The sequence below is a fragment of the Canis aureus genome, chromosome 2 (genome assembly GCF_053574225.1).
Source record: "Canis aureus isolate CA01 chromosome 2, VMU_Caureus_v.1.0, whole genome shotgun sequence".
NCBI lineage: Eukaryota > Metazoa > Chordata > Mammalia > Carnivora > Canidae > Canis > Canis aureus.
In genome coordinates, this window is record NC_135612.1 from 88,297,506 (window position 1) to 88,322,598 (window position 25,093).

The 25,093-nt window shown below is 40.3% G+C and overlaps 1 protein-coding gene across 1 annotated transcript in view; it reads left to right on the forward strand.

Moving 5' to 3' along the window:
- ADGRA3 (adhesion G protein-coupled receptor A3) overlaps positions 1-25,093 on the forward strand; it is a 120,988-nt gene that overhangs the window by 60,507 nt on the left and 35,388 nt on the right. Inside the window, exons 7-11 of the mRNA XM_077881032.1 lie at positions 891-1,104; positions 5,375-5,539; positions 8,366-8,567; positions 9,461-9,616; positions 23,638-23,799. Of these exons, the coding sequence (XP_077737158.1) occupies positions 891-1,104; positions 5,375-5,539; positions 8,366-8,567; positions 9,461-9,616; positions 23,638-23,799 (899 nt within the window). The remainder of the gene's footprint in view (positions 1-890; positions 1,105-5,374; positions 5,540-8,365; positions 8,568-9,460; positions 9,617-23,637; positions 23,800-25,093) is intronic.

A 25,093-nucleotide genomic window follows, 5' to 3' on the forward strand; every position in this document is an offset into this window, starting at 1 on the left:
TTGTGTGTATGTTTCCATATGTGCTGTTATTCTTTAGGATAGATTACTGCTATGAGCAGTAGACGATGGGCTAAATATTATTTTTTTTTTGTGAGCCCATGGCATTTGTGTGTATTTTTGCATAAATATTTATGATTCTTCCCTTTTATTTGTATTACTGAAAGGAAGTAAATCAGCTTTTTAACAGTGATGGTAATATATTGGATCTTAAATGATTTTTCTTTCCCCATTTGTAAGTGTTCTGGATTTTCTCAATGAGTATGTATTACATACATAGGCAGAAACCAGTGGTTTAATCAAAGGGTAATATTGTTTCCTGAATGTATTCTAAAATTGTATATATACCAGTATTTACTTATTATCAGTTCCATTCTCCAGATTTAAGTATCATTTTACAATTTGTTTTTTTAGTAATTGCTTAGATACCACCAAAGAGGAACAACTTTAAATGTCAGAACTGATTATGAAATGGTTTCATTTTAATTTTACTAATTTTGTTTTCATCTAGGACCCACTTATCTCTCAGTAGGAACCTTGCCGGTGGTAGCATTAAAATTCTGGTTACTGAAGAAAATTTGTTTCTCCATTAAAACATTTTTTAATTAGAATTTCTATAACTTTTTTAAGCTTTTTATTTATTTGAGAGTGAGAGAGAGAGAGCAAGTGAGCACCAGTGGCATGGGGAAGGGCAGAAGGAATGGGAGAAGCAGACTCCCCACTGAGCTGGGAGCCCGACGCGGGGCTCTATCCCAGGACCCTGGGATCCTGACCTGAGCCTAAGGCAGGTGCTTAACCAACTGAGCTGCCCAGGTGCCCCTCTGTAACTTTTCGTTCTGGAGTGTGAATAGTGTATTGTATTTATTGCTGAGTCTTTGTTTTATTGTCTGTAGATCCACCCCTTGAATTACCATCTTTCTACATGACTCCATCTCATCGGCAAGTTGTGTTTGAAGGAGACAGCCTTCCCTTCCAGTGTATGGCTTCATATATTGATCAGGACATGCAGGTGTTGTGGTATCAGGATGGACGGATAGTTGAAACTGATGAATCGCAAGGTATCTTTGTTGAAAAGAACATGATTCACAACTGCTCATTGATTGCAAGGTAAACTTTTTTAGATGAGAAATTGTCTCTGTGGATCATATTTATTTCAGAATTGTAATGCTTAATTACAGTTTAAGTCAATATTTTATCTTCTTGCATTTAAAAATGCAAACATTTGGTTTTCCTTTTCCTGATTGTTACTCATATCCAGAAATCAAATAGCTACCTTTTCCATCCAGTTGTGACCAAAAACAAAACAAAACAAAACAAAAAAACAAAAAAGCATAGGATAAAAGAGAAACACTGTTAAACTTTTTGTTTAAAATTTTAGGAGGAAAAATGTAGACTTTAAATACCAAACTTCATTTCTAACTATTTCCTACTGCTAAACTCTGATTTTCACTTTTAGCAATCTTTTACTCCCTTGGTTAATGCTACATTTTAAGATACTTCCTTTCCCTGCTCCACTAGTATAAAAGAATATAACACCTGTCCTGTTAACCCCATGACTGGTAAGATCACCAAAATCCTTAATTCAAATGAATTTTATGGAGTATAAAAAACAGAGTAAAAATAGATGTATTATCCTCACTATATATTTTATTTTGGTAAAATCTTAATCTGTAGATACTGAATTTTCTTTTTTTATTCTCTCTCTTCATCTCTATGTGTCTCTTTCTTTTTTCCCTTCCTACCAATTTCTTAGAACTCAGCTTGAATGTTTAAGAATAGATATGTAGTTTCCCAAGTGTGCAAGGGCATCTTAGGGTAATATCACTGCAGATTCACAGAAGTGCCATTAAAAAAAAAAAATACACACACACACACACACACACACATATGGAGGGGAGAGAGAGAGAGAGGGAAAATAAAGATCCTCTGAGTTGAATCATGTCCAGAGTTTTTGGGGTAGAATATTCTATTTTATAATTTCTGTTTTCCCCCTGAGATTTCCTGTCTTGTTAATGAAAAGCATATTTTCCTTTGTGTCTTCTAACATAGAGCAGATGCTTTTAAATCTTTGCCTGCTCCTTCCAACATCTGGGTCATCTTGGGATCATCACCACTGACTACTTTGCTTTTGTATATATTTTATATTTTCCTATTTAAAAAAAAAAACACTTTTTATGTGTCTAGTAATGTTGGATTCTGTCCTGGATAGTATGAATGATTCACTCTAGAGAAGCTGTCAGAGTCCAGCCTATGGGCCAAGAATATTTTTTACCTTTGTAACTGGTTACATTTCAGATGGTTATGTAAGTACCTATATAATATCCTTGATGTTGCTTCTTGGCCAGAAAAGCCTAAAATAATTCTTCTCTGGCCTTTAAAGGAAAAGTGTGCATATCCCTGACTCTGGATTCCCTTGTGTTTGCTTGAAGTCGGCTGGTTTTTGTTTCCTCAAGCAGTTAGATGGGCTAAAGTCAAACTCCTACTTCTGTCCTTTCTGTGATGTAGCAGCAGCTGAAGTCTGCTCGGTGTCACCCTGTCTGTGGGAAGCAGGGGCCGGTTAGAGATCTGGGTAGGTTTTATACACAGAAGTTTGGGCTTCCAGCCAGGTTCCTTTCTACCTCGGTCCTCTGATTTGTCAACAGGTCAGACTGAATTTCTGTTTGAGTAGGGCCTATCCTTGGGCAAACGCCATTGGAAACGATTTCCTGGTCTTAGTCCTCAGTGCTTATCCCTTCTTCCTAGGGTCACCTTCTCTCTGGTTTCTGCTTGTTTTGGATCGCTGCCCATGTGTTCCGATAGTTGTCATTTTGTAGTTTGTCCAGGGCTTATAAATAATTGTTAACTGCAGGGAGGGTAGTTTGATAGAAGCTGGTCTGCGACGACCAGAATCAGAGTTCCTTTATCAGGGGGAGAAGATTGTTAGAAACAGTTTACTAGGTGCCACTGAGAAGACTCTTAATTATTACTGTACTTGTAGTGTGGTGATAATTTCATAAGCATATACATGTGTTAAAACTCATTAAGGTGTGTGCTTTAAGCAGTTTCTTACGTGAATTAATGATAATTGACATATCATATGACAGTAAAGCTTTAAAAATATATAGAACCCTGGGACGCCTGGGTGGCTCAGTTGCTTAAGTGTCTGACTCTTGATCTCAGGGTCATGAGATTGAGCCCCACATTGGACCCCATGCTGGACGTGGAGCCTGCTTAAGATTCTTTCTCTCCTTCTCCTCCTTGCCCTCTGCACCCCCCCACCTGCCTGTGCTCCTGCTTTCTCTCTAATTTAGAACTCTTAAATTTTGCAGCTATAACTAGAATAACTTTATAAATTTATTTCTGTGAGTCATAGTTTAAGTTCTTTATAGCAGTCTAAAAAATTAATTCTAAGGTTAGCATCCTTGCCTGATTGTTTTGTTGGGAGGGACTCTTGACCAACATGAAAATCTTTCATAGGAAGACTGAGGTCCTCTATCCTGAATTTGCCTCGCATAATAAAGAAGTTGCAGGAAAAGGAGATAAACGGTTGTTGCATTGGTTAACCTGAGGCAGTTGTTGATTCTTTGTTGGTTTCCTTATGTTCTCCATCCTTTGCTAGTAAGAATCAGCGTTTGTGCTGTTCCTCAGAGACGAAATGGAAGAGGAGGAAGCATCTTCCTCCTTAAATCTCCAAGCACGCGGCCTTGAGGATTGCTGAAAATTATATTCTGATCATTGGTTTTAGACGTGGAAGGTATTGCTAAAGGTTTTCTTTAAAAAACATGTTGGCAAAGTATGTTAGGCCCTTAGGTCCCAGGGGGTGTGCTGACATGGGCCGTCACAGGGACTTCACTTACAGAGCTGCTGTGTGGGGTATTTTGAGTTTTGGAAGAAGCGTGGTAATGCTTGACATTTGTTGGACACCCACACGACAACCAGCCCAGGCAGTTAACAGTGTCACTCGATGGTGCTGCATTCCTTTTGCTGGTGCCATGCTCGAGGGTGACAAATTTTTGGTGATGACTGTGGTGCGGAGCAAGTACTGTGTGAAAGTCATTGTGGAACATGCAAGGAGGGTATCGTTGTCTGTCCTCTCTCTGATGTTAGGTTAGTTTTGGAGTGCTCAACAGACACACACAACCCATCGGGAAGTACTTGTGGTTATTTAAGAACAAAATATTTATCTCAAATTGATGTGTGTTATATTTTTCAAATGGCCATGAATTTATTAGGACATAGGCACACAATTCGGGGATTTAATTTAGTAAATTGAATTTTAATTTAATTTACTCTGCGAAACAGTTTTCTGGTCAGTGAAGATGCCGTGAACCAGGAAAATTTGGGAACCTCTGCACTGGAGAATGATTATTTATTTCAGAATTTGGCTATTTAGATTTAATATAAAATACTTTCTGTATCACGTTATCTCGAATGTATTTATTACAGCGTATTGCTTTATTCACTGACTTAATTAACAAGGATGATAAACATTTTCTTTGATTCAGAGTAACAGTGCCTCAAAGTCTTCATTAGAACGTACGATGTTGTGTAGCCATTAGTCATTTAGGAGGCTGGAAAAATGTGTATTAACTTCAAGACATAACTTTGTCGATTAATTAAGATGATACAACCTTTATGTCTAATTATCTCCTACTTTTCTATTTATATAAAAGCATAGCATGGTGGTTCGTGTGGCGGGGAGAAAGGTTAATTGAAGGTTCTGACATCTGCTCTTTAATTAATAGGCTTTGTATTAGAGAATTAGGAGTTCATCTTGAAAATTGAATTTACTGACAGCTATTTAGAAATATAGCCGTCTTCTAAATGGAAGTATACCTTTACATGGAAAACTCCCTTTGTTAAAGCAGTAATTGGTAATTTATTAAATCTTTTTAGAGACTTGATGAGTTCTTCTGCTAAATATTTTACCTTAAATATTTTCTTAATTATTCACTAACCACTATCCATCTCCTTCCTTCGCGCTTGACTCTTTCCCTCCGAATCAGTGAAAAGGTAGACGTAACTTGGAAACATCTCCATTATTTTTGCCCGAGAATGTGATGTTTCTGCCCTTGCACTTGCTGTGTCCCCTCCTGGCTGCGTCCCCCCCACCCCTCCTGGCAGGAGTGTCGGGCATGATGTCCCCTTGCGCTCCGTTCATACGTCCGTCATAGCTCTCGCCACAGTGTTTTAAGTAGCTCTTCACCTGCTTGTCTTGACTTGCCGCTGAGGTACTTACGTGGAGGGATCGTTTTTTTAAGTTCGTTTTTATCTGGCAAGTGCTGTGCCCACAGCATGCGTTCAGACGTACTTGCTAAATGAATGATAGGAGCCTAGGGCGTCTCCCTTTTTTGTCTAACCATTTTTTTCTCTCTTTTTAAAATCTTTCTTCATGCAGTGCCCTAACCATTTCTAATATTCAGGCTGGATCGACTGGAAATTGGGGCTGTCATGTCCAGACCAAACGTGGGAATAATACGAGAACTGTCGATATCGTGGTATTGGAGAGCTCTGCACAGTACTGTCCTCCCGAGAGGGTGGTAAACAATAAAGGTGATTTCAGGTCAGTGACATGGAAAGTGCTGGAAAAGTGATTTGCCCACATCTGTTTTTATTCTTAAAGGTGCATAATTGGTCCCCTGTCCTCAAGAAGAAAATTTGAGAAATAATCTATGTATTCCTCTAAATATCCTTCTATATCCAAGGACTGCCCTTTAGACCAGTGATTTCAATCATTCATGAAGATGATGAAGAAAAGGTGCCTGAGCTTTATCTCGGATATGTTGATTTAACAGTCTCTGCAGGCAGAGTGTTTCATGTTTAACAGTTTGTTGTAAAAGTTAAGAACCACTACTTTAGGGAAACGTTTTGGAAATTCTATTAAAATTGTGAAATTCAGACAGGCTAATGGTATGTCCTGTTTTTCAAGGGCTCTTTTATGGATGAACTTTGGAAGGTTTCGTATTGCTGAGTTACTTTTAACTATCAGCAGTTAAGTAGACATGGTAATTAGGAGAAAGCCATGGTCCATTACGGTCCCCAGTTTGGTTCTTTTTTTTTTTTTTAAGATTTTATTCATTTATTCATGAGAGAGGCAGAGACACAAGCAGAAGAAGAAGCAGGTTCCCTGCAGGGAGCCTGATGTGGGACTCGATCCCAGGAAGGACCCCGTGGGGTCATGACCTGAGCCAAAGACAGATGCTCAACCACTGAGCCACCCAGGTGTGCTCCCCAGTTTGGTTCTAAGCAAGAAGGAATTTGGAAATGAAAGCTTTTGGTTGGCCCGTAACTTTGGGAGCCGTTAGTATTGGCCTCTGTGTTGAGATAAGCAGAATAAGTTAAATATTATAATCTTTTTTAAATAGAAAATTTAGAATTTGTGAGAGGTGACAACTTTTCCCTTAGACTCTCCGTACTTTGAAGGTTGTTTAAAAAACATCTTTAAAGTATATTACTTATTTGATGTTTATTACATTCAGGATTTTAATAATGACTTTATAGTTGATGTAAATGAAGGGAACTGTGTGGCTCTTTAAAGCAGCGTAAAGTTTGTTGAGTACCCAGTTAGTACTGCCTGACTTTGGTTCTCCTAACTGCCCAAGTTTTAAGGGTAAGAAAACCCTTTGGTTTTAATCTTTTAAATCCAAGGTGAAGAAGCAATAGCAACATCTTCAGCTCAGCTAGTTCTTCATTGCTTTTTTTTAAAAAAATATATCTTTCGTCCTTTAAAAAAAAAATCTCCCTGACCCGAGTATATGGAAATTAGCATTTATTGTTGCCAATAAAGCTTAAGTCCTTTATGTAGATTAACTGTTAATAGATAATATTTATTCTGTATACTTTAAAACAGAATAGATAGCACTTGTGAATTTCGTTATATTCTGCATCTTTTATTAAGTAGTCATAATGTTTTATATTTATGGTGGATTTTCTATTTTTGCTCATGATTTGAGTATTTTACATTTTTAAAAATAGAAGAAGAATCTGATTATTTGACTGATTAATGAATTAGCTTTTGACACTCCTTAGTATATTATGCAGTTCCACTTTCACTGCATTAATAAGATTTTAGTGTTGTTTAATCTGTTTATGCAGATTTTGGTAATCAATTATATTTTGGTATGACTGCTATTATAATTTATCAGTTCCTGTGTTATAGGTCAACTGTAACTTTTATGAAATCTATTCATTTCATTCCCAATTTTGGAGAAATGGAGCTCAAATGGCGAAGATTTCTCCCCACTGTTAGTGACAATCCGTGCCCACAGGTTTGTGTGGTCACTTGCAGAGGCAGTACTTTCTCCCGGATAATTTCAGTTGTATAGTGTGTTGGAGGTCTGCTAGACCGCCCCCCAGTGCAAAAGTTTGCGAGGAGGACTCACAGGACCCAGCATGTAGTTGTAGTCACAGCTGAGATCTAGTACAGAGCTTTAGGAAGATACGTAGCTGGATAACAAGGGGAAAGACATAGGTGCGTTCTGGAGAGATCCACGCAGGCCTCTTCTTACTCCTCCAGCCGTGAAAGGGCAGCAACCTCCATACATGCTGCTGCCCAGGGAAACCCGTTTGAGACTCAGCACCCAAAGTTCTTATTGCTGGTCATGTAGGCGCCCCCTCCCTCATCTAGCATGTACCAAAGTTTCAGACTCCTGGGAAGAAAGCAGGTTCCAGCATCAATTGTACTGCTTGTCCAAACAGTCTAGGCATGACCAACAGCCCTCACCAGTTAACTGTTCATAGGAATACCCCCAAGTCCCAAATTCCTAGGTGCCACTGAACGGCCAGCGGCTAAGCGTAGCAATCCTGCACCTGCTGTGTGACTCTTGTCCGCGCTTCTGCTAACTCCGCTTCTGTGCCATCTTTTGAACCGGTTTTCTTTTTAAAAATTTTTTTTTTTTTTTTTTTTTTTTTTTTTTACTGGATATAAGTTTTCCTGTGTGTTTATAGCAATATTTAGAACATTTTAAGAAAAATATCCTCTGGTATTAAAATATATGTGGCTGATGGTTTAAAGCAGTTTAGTCCATGCTAACCTTTTCATTTTTTTTTTTGTCTTTATTCTGAAAGGAATTTCTTTCTTCTTTTTTTTAAAGATTTTATTTATTTATTCATGAGAGACACAGAGAGAGAGAGAGAGAGGCAGAGACACAGGCAGAGGGAGAAGCAGGCTCCATGCAGGGAGCCCGATGTGGGACTCGATCCTGTGTCTCCAGGATCACACCCTGGGCTGAAGACGGTGCTAAACCACGGAGTCATCCAGGCTGCCCAAATTTGTTTCTTCTTGATCTCTCTTGATCATACATGACCTGTTCTAGTCCTTGATTTACACCTCCGCTGTAATTTGCGTCTGCGTAGGTTTTCTCATACCCTTGTGTCTTCATCTGCCTAGATGGCCCAGAACGTTAGCAGGCATTACCGCGTATCTTCAGTGTACCCGGAACACCCATGGCAGCGGGATCTATCCCGGAAACCCACAGGATGAGAGGAAGGCTTGGCGCAGATGCGATCGAGGTGGCTTCTGGGCAGATGATGATTATTCTCGCTGCCAGTATGCGAACGATGTCACCAGGGTGCTTTATATGTTTAATCAGGTAAGTACTAAGTCTTCCCATTTGCTGATTTAGCTGAAATACCAGGTATTTGTGTGTGTGTTTTAAATACTAGTAAAGCATAAGGATTTTGTGTGTTTCCATTCAGTGGATCTGTCTTCAGGATCAGGCCTGTCAGCTCCTCCCGTATTCAAGGCTCCCTGTGCTGTCAGTCTTCCTTTCCAGTCACTGCCTTTGTTTGAATATCTTTATCATCTGTATCCACTGGACCAAATCCCAGCCATCCTTCAAATCCATCTGGGAAGCCACCTCTTGGGCTTCTTTTATAATCTCTTTGTCACAAGCGATCCCTTGTCATACGTGTACTACTCATACGGCCTTTCTTGTCTTTGCTCCGATGCATCCTTTTTCAACCTGGCCGGATTATAAGCAGCTGGGAGACGATTTCCATGTTACACATTTTCTGGCGCTCCTCGGTACCTGTTACACCCTTTGCGTAATGGTTGGTGCCGAGTTGTGTTAAGTCAATAAATAAGCAAATGTAAGACATCACTGGCAGCGTGTGGCAGTACAGATAAATGCTTCCTACTCCCGTGCGTAGGGGCTCCAGGGGGGTTATTGATTCCTCCCAGTTGGAATACTCAGGAAAGACTTTACTTAGCAATTGGAATGGAGTATGTGCAGAATTTGGATAAGGAGAGATGGAGACATGGTGCAGTGTGTTCACTAGATGTGTTTTGATGTATGACTACGTTTCAAAGTTAAAAAAAAAAAATTCAGGATTAGTTGCCATTATAATTCCAGTTTTCTCAGGTTTGAAAAAGCATTTTTAGAAGATCCTGTGATAAATGATAGAGTTTGAATTCATTGCCGTGTTTTGAAATGGAAAGATAAAATGTCAAAATTCGTTGATCATTTTTGCCTTTTTAATCTAGATGCCTCTCAATCTTACTAATGCTGTGGCCACAGCCCGACAGTTACTGGCTTATACTGTGGAAGCCGCCAATTTTTCTGACAAGATGGATGTTATATTTGTGGCTGAAATGATAGAAAAATTCGGAAGATTTACCAAAGAAGAAAAGTCCAAAGAGGTATTTCTCTGGTTCACATTTGGAGCTTATAGCATATCAACATATGGTCATGTGGTATAGTTCAGTCCCTATATTTAAAGCCTCTTTATGTTTCCTATATTTTAATTAGGTGCACTTTTTAATTTCCAAGATTGTTTTTGAGAAATTTATGCTTCATTCATTATAATCATCTGTTGTTGGAAGGAATAGAGGGGAGCAATTAGTTCTTGGAAATTAAGGTACCGTGATAGAGCAGAGCCAGCCCATGAGAGAGCAAGGTCTTCCGTCCACCTTGTGGGTTGGCGACAGCTACTTCTCTCAGGCATTCTGAGATTGTTCTTCTCCTCACAGCCACGTGTTCCTTCTCTCTCTCTCTCTTTCCAGTTTTATTGAGAAATAATTGACATTCATCACTGTGTAAGTTTAAGGTATAGAGCATGATGATTTGATTTACAAATAACTGTGAAATGATCATCACAGTAAGTTAGGCTAACATCCGTCTTCCCATAAAGATACAATAAAAAGAAAAAAAGGGGGGGAGGAAAGCAAACTTCTTTGTGTGATGGGGGCTGTCAGGATTTGCTGTAACGACTTTCCTATATACCATGCGACAGTGTTAGCTGGATCACCGTTTGTGCGGTCCTTCCCTCGTTCTTACCTTATGACTGGAAATTTGTACCTTCTGACCACCTTCCTCCTCCTCCCCCTTTCCTCACTCTCTGCCTATGGTAACCGCAAGTTCGTTCTTCCTTGTGAGGTTTCTTTTTGCCCACATGTAAGTGAGATCAGATAGTATTTGTCTGTCTGTCTTTCTTTTTAAAGATTTTATTGATTTAGGTATGAGAAACACAGAGAGCGGCAGAGACACAGGCAGAGGGAGAAGCGGGCTCCCTGCAGGGAGCCCGATGTGGGACTCGATCCTGGGACCCCAGGGTCATGGCCTGAGCTGAAGGCAGGTACTCAACCACTGGGCCGCCCAGGAGCCCCAGTATTTGTCTTTCTCTGTTAATTCACTCAGCATAATGCCTTCAGGGTTCCCCATGTTGTAACAAGTGATAGGATTTCCTCACTTTTTTTTATGGCTGAATAATATCCCTGTGTGTGTGTGTGTGTGTGTGTGTATCACGGCTTCTTTATCCTTTCATCCGTCAATGGATACTTAGGTTGTGTCCGTGTCTTGGTTATTATAAATAATACTGCCCTGCATGTGGGGGTGCAGATGTGTTTTCAAGTTAGGGTTTTTATTTCCTTTGGATGTATTTCCAGAAGTGGAATTTCAGGATCCTGTGGTAGTTCTATTTTTAATTTTTTGGAGGGTCCTCCATACTGTTTTATGTAGTGACTGTATAAATTGACGTTCCTACCAAGTGCACAAAGGTTCCCCTTTCTCCATATTTTTAACAGCATTTTCTTGTCTTTTTGGTGGTGGCCCTTCTACCAAGTGTGGGGTGGTATCTCCTTGTGCTTTTGATTTGCGTTTCCCTGATGATTGGTGTTGAAGACCCTTTTCATGTATCTGTTGGGCCTTCGTATATGTTCTTTGCAGACAGATCCTTTGCCTATTTCTGAATTTTGTTATTGTCATTTGCTATTGAATTTTATAAGTTCTTTATGTATTTTGCATATTAATCCCTTATCCGATTTGCTCTGTCTTTTCTCCACTGAGTGTTCTTGGCTCCCCTGTCAAATATTATCTTCTGCTACCTTTGAGCTTACTTTGCTCTTCTCTTTCTAGATCCTTAACGCCTAGAATTAGGTTATGTGCACTCTTTCTTGTTCCTTAATATAGGTGGTTATTGCTGTGAACTTTGCTTTTAGAGCTGCTTTTGCTGCATCTCCCAACTTTTGATATGTTGCTTCTGTTTTTGTTTGTGCCCAGAGCCATTCATTTATTTATTTATTCATTTATTTATTTATTCATTTATTTATTTATTCATTTATTTATTTTTAAAGTGACCCCTACACTAAATACGGGGCTTGAATTTACAACCCAGAGGTTAGAAGTCACGTGCTCTACCGACCGAGCCAGCCAGGCACCCCTCAGGAACCCTTTATAATTTCCTTTAATTTCTTCTTTCATCCATTGGCAAATGAATGTTGTTTAATTTCCATGCGTCCGTGAGTGAATTTTCCAGTTTCCCTCTTGCTACTGATTTCTTGTTCCGTGCTCTTGTGGACAGAAAAGATGATCTCAGTCTTCTTGAATTTGTTAAGACTTGTTTTATGGCCTAACATATGGTCCCTTCTAGAAAATGTTCTGTGTGTACTTGAGAAGAACGTGTGTTCTGCTGTTGTTGGGTAGACTGCTCCGTGTACATCTGTTGGGCCCGCTGGGTCTGTGGTGGAAACAGATCCGCTGTTTCCTTTCGGATTCTCTGTCTGGATGATCCGTCCATTGTTGAGAGTGGGGTGTCAAAGATGGCAACGGCTAGTGTTTTCCTGTCTGTCTCTCCTTTTAGTTCTGTTTTTGCTTTGTATATTTAGGTGGTCCAGTGTTGGGTAAGGAGGATTTACAGTTGTTGTATCTTCTTGTTATATTGACCTCTTTATCATTTATAATGGTCTCTGTTTCTCTTTACTACTTTTAAAGTCTATTTTGTCCAATACAAATATAGCTACTTTCTTTGTTTTGGTTTGGTTTTGGTACCATTTGCTTGAAATGTCTTCCTCCATTCCTTCACTCTCCACGTTAGGTGTGTCTTTAAGGCTAAAGTAAGTCTCTGTGCAGCATATTGTTGGATCTTGTTTCTTCTTTTGTTTTGTTTTTTTGTTAATGTTTTTGTTTTTTTTAATCTTTTGACCCAGTCTGTATCTTTTAATTTTCTTACATTTAAAGTAATTATTATAGGTAAGGACTTATTTTTGTCACTTGGCTCATTGTGTTCTGGTTGTTTTGTAGATCCATTATTCCATGATTCTTATCCTGCTTTTTTGTTTCTTGGTGTCTTTTTGTATGTTTTGACTTCTTAGTTGTTTTGTTTTGTGTAAGTAGTGCAGGATTTTTCCGTGTGGTTGCTGTGAGGCTCACATGAGATATCTTTTTTTTTTTTTTAAGATTTTATTTATTTATTCATAGAGACACAGACAGAGCGAGAGGCAGAGACACAGGCAGAGGGAGAAGCAGGCTCCACGCAGGGATCCTGATGTGAGACTCGATCCCAGGTCTCCAGGATCACACCTTAGGCTGAAGGCGGTGCTAAACCGCTGCACCACTGGGGCTGTCCTCACATGAGATATCTTAAACTTATAACAACTTGAGTTGAGTTTGTCAACTTTACACTTTTCCTTCTCTTCCTCACATTTTAGGTTACTGCCACACTATAGCTCCTGGTACCTTAGGTGCTTTATTTGATACGATGCAGTTGGTAAAGGAAGGAAAATAGTTACATGTGTTTAAATGAGACAACAGGACCACTTGATAATGAGATAACGTTTCAGTGTTGCTATCTGAACTTCAGACCACAGTTTTCTCAAGAACTGTCTTCTTGGTACTTGATGGTCTCTCTGGGCCACAGCCTGCTTCCCGTGATAAATGTTCCCAGTGGTGGGAGAAGCTGCCTGGATGCTGGCTTTGTGGTAGGAATGCTCTCCATTGTTCATCATGATCACAGGTTAGCTACCTGTGGGGGCACCTGGGTGGCTCAGTGGTTGAGCATCTGCCTTTGGTTCAAGGTGTGACCCTGGAGTCCTGGGATTGAGTCCTGCATCGGGCTCCCCGTGGGGAGCCTGCTTCTCCCTCTGCCTGTGTCTCTGCCCCTCTTTCTATGTCTCTCATGAATAAATAAGTGGAATCTTAGAGGACAGGGGTGGGGGAGAAGTCATTCATGGACGTGGGATGGCTTGAGTCACTGGAGTAATTGGAATATCATTCCAGAACGTGGACATTGAAAAATATTTTGTCGTCATATAATGCCAGTTTATTCTCGTGCTGCCCTGTTTTGCTGTGAAGGAGCTTTGCATGCCTCCCAACTAGTGAAGAGCACTGTGGTGCCCAGAGGTGTTTACTACTGTGTGCAGTGGGTGGTCTGTACTTTGGTGGTATGCTGGAAGCAGATGTGGTTTTCATGGGTTACTTTTTAACCTGGGCCCTTTATTTTTAAAACGGAGATGATGTTTATCTCCTCCTTAATTTGAAAGTTTGCGTGTGCTAGTGAGAAAATACAGGTGAACCTGTTCTGCAGAGCCATTGAAAGCTAGGCTATACTTTTATAAAGTTAGGAAGTTTAACATTCTTATCTCGGAAGCTAAGAAGGAGGTAAAAAAAAAAAATCACCAGAGTGCTTTAATTATCTAACTAAAAACTGAGTTTGGAGGAGATTGCTGTCCCTTTCACTGATGACATAAGAGGGTAAAGTTTGAATTACCTTTGGAAACAAATGATGGCAAATTATTAAGTATAAATAGGAGAAACAGAGGAAAAATATTCAGGATTGCATAATTGAAGTATAAATGTAATATTACCTGTGGTGCAGTGACAGACGTTCTATCAGATTCTTTGGAAAGTTAAAGTATAGGCCATAGCTTTCATCATTTATTAGAATAGTAAAAAGAAGTCATGAGGTTTAAGGGCTTCATTTTATGTTAATTACCATGAAATTATTCTAAGGTATCCTAAAATGCATAAGGCTTAGTTGGACAAATAATTAAATTGATTTTTTTTTGTTTTTTTGCATTATGTCCAAAAAGTTACTCTGCTATGAATAATTCATAAGCACAGTATTGTGAGGCAATTGCTTTTTAACCTGTGATTGAGTCCAGGCAGCACAGGCTCGTGCTCTGTGGTCTTAGGGTGGATGCTGAAAGCTCTCAAACTGCCAGGTCTAAATGGTGTGCTTGGTGGGGTCTTTTAAAACCAGATAAAAGCTGTCTGTCAGGCAATTTAAGTGTCCGTTCCATATTTACAATAGTAATTTCTCTTTTGAAAGCAGTATTTATGCATTTCCAAAGATGGGAACGTATATAAAGATCAGGTTTGGTTATGCGTCCTAGAGCTCTCGCCTTAAATCTGTGAGCGAGGCCTGCGCCCTCTTGCTAGTTGACCAGACTGTTCATTTGGAACATTTTTACATAGAGTTTTCAGAATATAAAGTTCTTCATGTACTTACCCTTTTTTTTTTTTTTTTTTTTTTAAGATCTTTATTTATTCATGAGAGACACAGAGAGAGAGAGGCAGAGACACAGGCAGAGGGAGAAGCAGGCTCCCTGCAGGGAGCTTGAAGCAGGACTAGATCCCGTGACTCTAGGATCACACCCTGGGCCGAAGGCAGGTGCTCAACAGCTGAGCCACCCAGGAGTCCCCTTCACGTACTTATCTTAAAACATAATCACTTCTGTATTAACAGTTGTGTTTTCTTTTTCATTATCACTAATGTTTTTCTTCTTGATTTTTGTCTGAGTTTTCTATATTGTTAAACTGCTCGGAGAGCCGGCCCTTGGCTTTGTTACCCCTTCTAGAACATTGCGCCTGGAACTGGAGTGTGTGTGTCAGAAGCCCTGGAAGGTCTGCTAAATGGATTGCTGGGCCGTCCTCTGAGACCCTGACTCCGTGCTGCGGGGGGTCTGAGAATTTGCGTGAAGTGATACTGGGGGGCATGTCTTCGCACGGGCTTTGAGAACCACTGCAGTAACTTCATTTTCTTATTCCCTGTCGTGCTTTTTTAAAAAAAGTATTCTTTGGGCCTAACTTCCTAAAAACGCGTCAGAAACGTTTGCATTGGAAAGTTCCAAAAGGGTAGGAGGGGGAATGTTACCCTCTACTCTTTAGCTTTCAGCAGGCTTGGAATGTGAAATTTTTTCCCCAAGAGCTTTAATTAATTAATTAATTTGAATTCAGCTAGCCAGCATACAGTGAGCACATCATTAGTTTCAGATGTACTGTCCAATAATTCATCAGTCACATAGAACACCCAGGGCTCCTCACATCCCCTTTTCTCCTTCATGCCCGTCACCCAGTTACCCCCTCCCCTCCAGTGACCCTCAGCTTGTTTCCCAGAGTTCAAGAGTCTCTCATGGTTTGTCTCCCTCTCTGATTTTTTCCCATTCAGTTTCCCTCCCTTCCCTTACAGTCCCTCTGGACTAGAATTATATTCTGCATATGAGCAAAACCGTATGATAATTGCCTTGAAATGGTGTTTGAGCTGTCCACTTCCTTTGTCATCATTCTCGCTAATCTCTTCTCTCCTTTTTCCTTTCTTTTTGTTTTTTGTTTTTCTTTCTCTTTTTCTTCTTTCTTTCTCGTATTCCTTTCCAGTGCAGGAATATTTGATAGCAAATTCTAGATGTCCTATTTCATCCATAATTTTTCTGAAATGCCAGGAACTTTAAAAACAGAACCGTGATATTGTTATAATGTCACCCAAATGGGCTGTGAGTCCTTAATATCATCAGGTATCTAGTCCTTGTTCCTTTTCCCTTGGTTACGTTTTTTTTTTAATTTTTTTATTTTTAAGGATTTTATTTATCCATTCATGAGAGACACAGAGAAGGCAGAGACACAGGCAGAGGGAGATGCAGGCTCCATGCAAGGAGCCCGACATGGGACTCGATCCCAGGTCTCCAGGATCAGGCCCTGGGCTGAAGACGGCGCTAAACCGCTGAGCCACCCGGGCTGCCCAGTTATGGTTTTTAAAAATATGCACCTTATGTCTTATTACCTTAAGGAATTCACATAATTTTGCAGTTGGTTATATGGGATTTTCCAGACAGATGTCACCAGTGAATAACACTTGGTTTCTCTGTTCCTATTTAAATTGTATCCTCCTTTTTTTTTTTTTTTCCTTTTTTCTGGTTATGCATTAGTGAGAACCTCTCCAGAGCAGTGTTGATTAGTGTTGATGATAAGGAGTCTTAATGTAGGCATAGTTAAATGTATCCTTATTAAGTGTGATATTTGTTTGCTTCTCTCAAGTGCCTAGGCACTTGGCAATACCAAGATAAGGGGTTCGCTTTGAAATTAGTTCTCAGCTTGAGGCTTTTCAGACCTGAGAAATAATGTCATGTCTGACCTTAGTCCTGTGTGAAGATCAACTAACTGTGTTTATAGATTGTCAGGGAAGAGAGTTCTCACCTCCTACCTTGTGCCAAGGTCAAGACCACTTTGACGTCTGCTTGCTGGTTCGCCCTGACCCTGGAGGTGTCCCCTTTTTGGTGTCCGCTCCATGCAGTGATCTCCTAGGAGGCCTGCGATGTGGGGCCTGGGCCGAGGCCTGGATGGCAGAGGACGGGCCATGGCTGTCAGAGGTCAACCTCAGGGCTCCTTGGATTCCTGCTGTTGTTCTGCTCTTGGCCTCTGAACAGTCTTTATGTTCTGACTTGTCAGTGGTGCAATTTTTCCTCTCACTTGTTTTGGCTCAGCATTTTCCACGTTTAGCTGGAGAATCATCCCGAGTACCTCGTTCTCCATCCTCCCCAGAAGGGAGATGCACATGTGTCTTTAATCCGAAAAAGCAAAATCTGCTTCGCTCGGGAGAATTGGAGTTCCCTTAAGCTCTCCCATTCCTTGGGAAGGTAAGGCTCAGGGTGCTACCCCCACCCCCCGAATTCTGCTTCTCTTGAGTACTCTTCCTTATGTGTTCAGAGAATTTGTCATAAAAGGAAGAAATGTTCCTTCCCCTCCTTTTCAAGCAGCTTCCCCACTGAGCACAGAGCCCAACACGGGGCTTGATCTCACAGCTCTGAGATCATGACCTGAGCCAAAACCAGGAGTCGGACACTTAACCGACTGAGCCACCCAGGCGCCCTGAAATGTTCTCCTTTCTGTTGATAATTGTGGTGTTGTCCTCATCACTTTGACTAGAAACACCCAATTTTTCTTGGGTTCTAGAAGCTCTGCACTGATGCATATTTTTACCTCTGTCTCTTTTTTTCTTGTAAGTCTGTATTCCCCACTCACTATTTGTTTTCTTAATTAAAAAGAATAATCCTTTTTTACTTTGCTAAACTACCTTAAATCCTTTTTGTGAGGAAATGGGCAATAAATGTGACATTTATGCCATGCAATATTATTCTCAACCCCTCCACCCCCACCGCTCACCTGTTGCCCTGGATCCCCCATGGTTGTCCTCGTCCTCCTCCTCCTCCTCCTCATTACCTTGTTTGCTCCTAGACTAATAAAATCAGATCTTTAATCTTTTCCATAGGCCCCAGTGATTATCACGGTGAGCCTCTCACTGAATATTGACTGCTTAACTAAGCGAGCTGAGAAGCCCACAGTGGGATCCCGAGGCACTCGGGACACTGGAGCTGGTAGAGATGGACATAAAGATGCTTTTACAACTTGGCTTCACGGTGGGGCAATGCCTTCATTAAAAGTAAGCAGGGCAGCACCATGCTTTGTGATAAGTACAGTCTCACTATTACCTGGGATTTGTAACTAGGAGAAAATCACGAGGACTACCTGAACTCAATGATAATACCAGCTGCTGCTCTTATTATTACCTATTACCACTTGTATCTAGTCAGGTTAGGACAGCATGCCATTCCTGTACAACCCCGCAACACCTTGGCTGTCCCCAGACAGCAGCCCAGCTGATGCCCCGTCCCACACATGAGTCTGTAATTCTTACTTTTCTGGTTATTAGATTTACTGGGGGAGGGTACCCTCTGCTGCTTTGTGCTGGAAAATGCAAATTGGATGAGGCCTAGATCCCTTGGCTTTTCTCAAAAATGGCATGAATTGCTTCATGAGTTTATTTTTTTTTAAATATTTTTAAAAATTTATTTATTTGAGAGAGAGCATGAGTAAGGGGAGAAGCAGAGGGAGAAGGAGAAGCAGACTCTCCACTGAGCAGGGAGCCGGATGTGGGACTCGATCCCAGGACCCCGGGATCATGACCTGAGCTGAAGGCATGCTAGCTTTAACCGACCAAGCCACCCAGGTACCCTAGTTTTGTTTTCCTAATTTACTTTGGATTGAAACCTCCTGAGCACTTCTCTTAGGGTTCTTGGTCTCATTTATAAACGAAGAAGCAAATTGAGTTTTGGAGATGCTCAGTAACTGACTTGTGGATATTTAACTTGCAGGTGACACAGTGGAAGCTGTGAGTATTTAACTCTAAGGCATATGAATATTCTTTTTTTTTAAGATTTTATTTATTTATTCATGAGAGACACACACAGAGAGAGAGGGAGAGAGAGAGAGAGGCAGAGAGAGAAGCAGGCTCCATGCAGGGAGCCCGACGTGGGACTTGATCCCGGGTCTCCAGGGTCAGGCCCTGGGCTGAAGGCAGACACTCAACCACTGAGCCGCCCATGACACATGAATATTCTGTCTTTAGGGCTCTACTACTACATTAAAATTAAATACAAGTTTAGTTTATTATCTTGTGTGTTTCATATGCTAACATACCAGAAATTCATGAAATCTACAGATGATATGGATCTCATTTTGATCAGGATTCCAAACATATATATCGAGGACACGAAATATTCCTACAAGAAATGACAGTTAATACTTCCTTTGTTATTCATGTGGCATTTTCATTGCTTTACCCTTTTATCTTTGGTAAAAGTGCATTCGCACATGTTTTTATTTGAGCCTCAACCATTTAGTGTGACAGGTGGAAGAGCAGGTGCATGATTCCTTCTGACCCTTTTGTGGCTGGAGTGGCCTTCAGGAAATGAGGTGAAGGAGAAATACAATGCTTTCTAATGCTCCTTGCAGTTGCCAAACTATCTTTGTGTGTCAGAATCTAGGAATACTCCTTTAATCCAATGTAATTTTTCATTCACTGTTCTCCTTTCTGTGTCCTTTTTTGCCACTGTGACAGATTCAGAGCTGCTTCCGTAACCAAGCTACAGAAATATACAACATTTTACGATTACCTGCTCTAGGGAATATTTTGGCAACAAATCCCTTTCCTAAGTTCTTAGCCATTTGGAATGAAATAATGAGAAAGATGGCTTGTTCACAGCTAAAGCAATCACTCTTGCTAGCTATATAGCTTCTTAGAGATAACTTTTCTTTACAATTATTTTAAAAAAATGTAAAAGTCCATTGTTAAAGTCCATTACTGGCATTACCTAGTGGGCCATAGCAGTAGCTCTTTGCTCATGTAATAATTACAGTTTTTCAGTAGAAATGATGCATCTGTCGGGTCTCATGGTGGATAAAGTCCATACATTTAAAACTTTAAAGTATGAGACAAGCGGCGTTGTAATGTGCTAATTTGTAAATCCTTATCTATTTATTTCTGTAGTTCTCAGGGGTCCAGATTTTCCCATATATTGTCTTTTGGGTGTTTGGAGCCAATGGGAGTGTCTTTGGTAGCCGTAGAGCATATTTTACCACAGCATGTCTTCTAAACCTGTTTATTTTTATGTAAACATTTGCAATAGCAATTGGTAAGAATAGTGGATACTTAGCCAAGTTCTTCAGCTACTCTGAATTCCTGTTACAAGTTGGCAGGTATTATTCCAATTGCTGTATAAATGGCTGATTGACATATTTGGCAATTGGCATATTGGGAGTCACTGTCCTTTATAACTCCAGAAATAAGGGCTGCTGCTGCTGCTGCTGCTGCTGCTGCTGCTGCTGCTTCTTTTAAATTTTATTCATTTATTTGAGATAGAGCACGAGCATGGGAGAAGGAGTAGAGGGAGAGGGAGAAGCAGACTCTCTGCTGAGCAGGGAGCCTGATGCCGGGCCCCATCCCAGGACCTTGGGACCATGACCTGAGCCGAAGGCAGGTACTTAACTGACTAAGCCACCCGGCACCCCAAAGGACTTCTGTTAGAATGCAACTCACCTTCATACCTGTTTGTTAATAGGAATATGTAGAATATATATGATAAGATGCTAATAGTCCATGAATTGTATAAAGCCAATAGGCTCTGGATTGCATTGAGGTTGATTACAGACCTTTCTAATTCTCAGTTGATCTTGTTAGTGTCTTGGGTTTGGGGGAAATGCCCTTTGAGCCTGTCTGAGTCTATTAAAATAGGGTGTTTGGATTAAATCCCATTACTCTTCATCATGTATCCCTCTGGTAGATTTCTTCACTGCAGTTATCACAATCCAGTCACTTATAAGAAATATGCGTACTTGCTTGTTTTGTATTTTCCTCAAAGATTCTAAGCCCCCAAATAGATCTTGTATATTTCTCTTACTGCTGTATCTCCATTGCTCCGGACAGTGTCTGGCTCACCTTGGTCCTCAATAAATATTTGGTCCGTGAGTAAATGGAACTGTGCAGTTATTGGCTTCTATACCAGGAGTTTGACTGATGAATAGGGTATAGATATAAGTAAGACATTGTGTCATCTCTGCCCTCGAGATGTTTACATTGGAAATAAAATAAGGAAAGAACTGTGATATATTATGTTAGGGGCATTAAGAAGTCAGTAAGCTATTTTTAATTGAATGAGGTAGCAGCACCTCAGAGAATAAAGAAAGGCAATTTTGCTGGATGCTTCAGTCCTATTTATATATGAATAGACTCTATTTAAAAAGGCACCCCTCATTTTAAATTTAATTTATTTTTTTTTATTTTTTATTGAGGTTTAATTGACATATAACAGTATATTAGTTTTAGGTGTGCCACATAATGATCCAGTATCTGTGTGTATTATGAAATGGTCACCAAAATAAGTCTAGTTAATATTCATCCCCGTACAGTCACAATTTTTTTTTCTCATCATGAGACAGATCTACTCTCTTAGCAACTTCCAAATATGCAATACAGTATTATTAACTACAGTCACCATGCTGTACAGTACGTCCACATGACTTACTTATAATGGCAAGTTTGTACCTTTGGATTCCCTTCACCTATTGGGCCCACTCCTCACCCCCACCTCTGGGAACCACCCATCTGTTCTCTTGGTGGTTTTTTGTTACTTTTTTCAAGATTCCACAGGTAAGTGAGATCCTACGGTATTTGTGTTCCTCTGACTTACTTCACTTAGCATAATACCTCCAGTTAGGTTCCACCCATGTTGTCATAAATAGCAAGATGTCCTTTTTTATGGCTATGTAATATTCCGGTCTGTGGGTGCGCGTGTGTGTGCAGGTGCATGTGTGCACACATATCATGTCTTTATCCATTGGTCTATTGATAGACACATAGGTTGTTTCCATATCTTGGCCATCATAAATAATGCTGGTATGAACATGAGGTGCGTATCTCTTTTCAAATTAGTGTTTTCATTTCCTTTGGCTACATACTCAGCAGTGGAATTGTTGGATCCTATGTTAGTTCTATTTTTATTCTTTTGAAAAACCTCCATACTGTTTTCCATAAGTAAGTGGTTCCACCAAATTGCATTTCTACCAGTAGTGCACAGGGCTCCCCTCTGTACATCTTCCTGAGCTCTTGTTACCTCTTACCTTCTTGATAGCCATTTTCACAGGTGTGAGGTGACATCTCACTGTGGTTTTGATTAGCATTTCCCTGAAGACTAGCGATATTGGACAGCTTTTCACATACCTGTTGGTCATCTGTACATCTCCCGTAGAAAAATGTCTATTCAGATCCTCTTCCTGACTTTAATCAGATTGGGGTTTTTTTTTTTTTTTTTTTTTTTTTTTGGCCATTGACATTTATGAGTTCTTACATATTTTTGGATATAAATGCACCACACCTCTTAACACTTCTTCTAGAGCTATCTTCAAAGAAAGGTCTATCCTGGGATTGAAATGTTTCAAAAAGAGAAAAACGGAGCAATGAAATAATGAGGAGAGCCAACCAGGCATGGTTTCCGTAACCTACTGTTTATTATAGGAACTTAATCTTCACAACATTCAGAAAAGACAGGATCATTTGTATCCCCCTTTTACAAATAACAGAAGGCGCAAGAAGTTAAGTGTTCAGCTCAGCCAGCGCGGTCGGATTTGAAGTCCTGTTCTTTACCCCTTACTCATTTAGTTGCCTCATCCCATTGCGTTCCAGCATTGTGGTCTGGTGCATTTCCACAGGCTTATCTCCTTTGTGAAGCGAATGGGTGGGATGGACTGAACAGTTTCTAGGCCCACCTCAGCCTCATAACTATGCATCTTGGGAAGAGTACTGGATACAGAACAGGGTTGAAAAACTCATCTGGGATCTTCTGGGATGATCAAAAGACATCTGCTAAAATGGCCTTAGCTTTCTCACTCGGGGCTTAACACCTTTGCTACTTGCTTCTTGATCCGAGGACCAGCCAGCTTGTAAATCCTCTGATCTTGCCTCTGGATTGTTTCTGTAGTTCTTTCTGCCATAGATCTCCCTCTCATGAACATTTCTCCTTGATACCAAACCCCCTTGACACCAGTGTGTCTCATTAGCCTGGACTATTCATTGCATTTCTCTGACATGGGACTTACAAGTCAGCGTCGACAATAGTTAATTGACACTTTGCTGGCATTGCTTGACAGATGTTTATATCTGTGGGTGAGGGACTGATTTAATAAACGGAATTCAGTAATGAAACAAAACAAGTGGTGGAAAAGTGAGCACCTCATAGGATCCATTTATTTGTGGTACTGGATCTTAAGGCATTCATCAAGCTGGGAGGAATGGAAGACGTTCATTTGGATAGTGGAGACCGCACGGGCTAAGACCCATCCAGTGGCCCAGCACATGTGGAGGACTCCTGGTAGCTGGACCTACTTAGGGTTTTGGACATGACAGGATACTAAAGAGGTGGCCCTGTTATTTCTTAATAATAATACCGAGTTAACATTTACCAGAAAGAGGTGTTTATAAATGTTTTCCCAGCTAAATAGTGGAGATCTCTTTATTTTGGGAATCATGTGTTATCTTTCCGTTGCCCTTGATTAATTTAATTGCCTTTTTGTACCACCTGCCGTCCTTCACCAATGAGTTGGTGGTCGTTTAAGGACAGTGTTTTGAGCCAGATGCTACCAAATGGTCATAACCAAGTGTGCTATTCCTATCCGAGAACATTTTGATTAAAAAAAAAAAAAAAAAAAAAGGATCCATTGGGTTATCATGTGAAAGTGTAGACTGCGGGCCAATCTTGGTGTCTCATTGTGATTTTTATTATGTAAAACATCCTGTATTGGTTTTAAAGGTCTTTTCTTTACTCTCCTGCACACTTGCTAGCTAGGTGATGTGATGGTTGACATTGCAAGTAACATCATGTTGGCTGATGAGCGTGTCCTGTGGCTGGCACAGAGGGAAGAAAAGGCCTGCAGTAGAATTGTTCAGTGTCTACAACGCATCGCTACATACCGATTAGCAAATGGAGCTCATGTTTATTCAACAGTAAGTGAAACATTGTCCTAGAATTCTAAGAAAAACATTCATTGGAAGCAACTGGAACTTAAGAAAGATAGAGTCATCCCCCCCGCCCCTCCCCCACATGACAGGGTGGGTATTTTCCATTATTGCTGATCATTACAGAATTTCCTGTTGTCTAACAGTTTAAGAGCTCATTTTGTTTTTGAGTGATCCGTCTTTGCAGTAACTGGAAAATACTTTCTTAATTTGCCATTTGAATGGTTATCACCACTTAAACTAAAACCAAATAAGCACCTGGTAGGTTTGCTGTACTGTCACATACCCAGCATCCAGCCCGGCTAATGCTGTGCTCTGGGCTCTGAAGGATGTTTGGAGAGTGATTGCTTGCTGGGAGGCCCTCCAGCCCTTATGAACGATTGGCATTTCTAGGCAGTCTCGCTCTTGGCATGAGGAGTTTTTAGATTTAATAACCACTTGGTTAAATAGTATTAAATTTTATTTGTGCTAAATTGAGCTGTTGTACTGCTGACTTTTTCTAAACATGTGGTAAATATGATAAATAATGTGTCATTCCCTTATTACACTCCGATCTGGTCCATGGTTCTCATTACCTAATTATTTTAGTGGGTTCATAGAACATTCTACATTTCCTCCTATGATTTTAGACAATTAAAGATTACTGGTTTTCCAAAGATCAGTGGGATCTCTTTGATGATACTGTGTTTCATGGTGCCTTTTGCTCAATTACATTTAGGATTACCTCTTTGAATAATAAACGTAATGGAGGGCTCCCATGGCTGCTATCCTCACAGCGTAGTTCAGGGTAATTTCTCTCTCAGATACATGACCTTACTTGAAACCAGCTTGCCATTTTGGTGGCCACCTTTGGTCCTCCCTGGTCATTTAGATCCATTTTAAACCCCATGCTTCAGCCTTACTACTCAGCTCAGCTTCTCCCTTTCTCTGCACCTTACTGGTTCTTGAGAGAACTCAAGGATATACATATGAAAGGTGCATTGGAGGTGTCTGCGCTCCACTTCAAAGTGTAAAGAAGGTTCCGGGAAATTATGCATCTACTTATAATATGATAACAGCTTCCAGGGCACCTCAAAACTGCAGTTTTCTTTCTTTTAAATGAGGTTTCACATGTTTGTTGTAATCATACATATCTTTGATCAGTAAAAGAATGGAATATCACTGGTTAACAAATATAATTGAATTTAGTAAGATTTTTCACAGCGTGTCATCTGTGTGACAAAAGCTGACGCCCAGATTTGTTAGTCTTGGATATTTGGGAAACCACCAATCTTTTGTACCA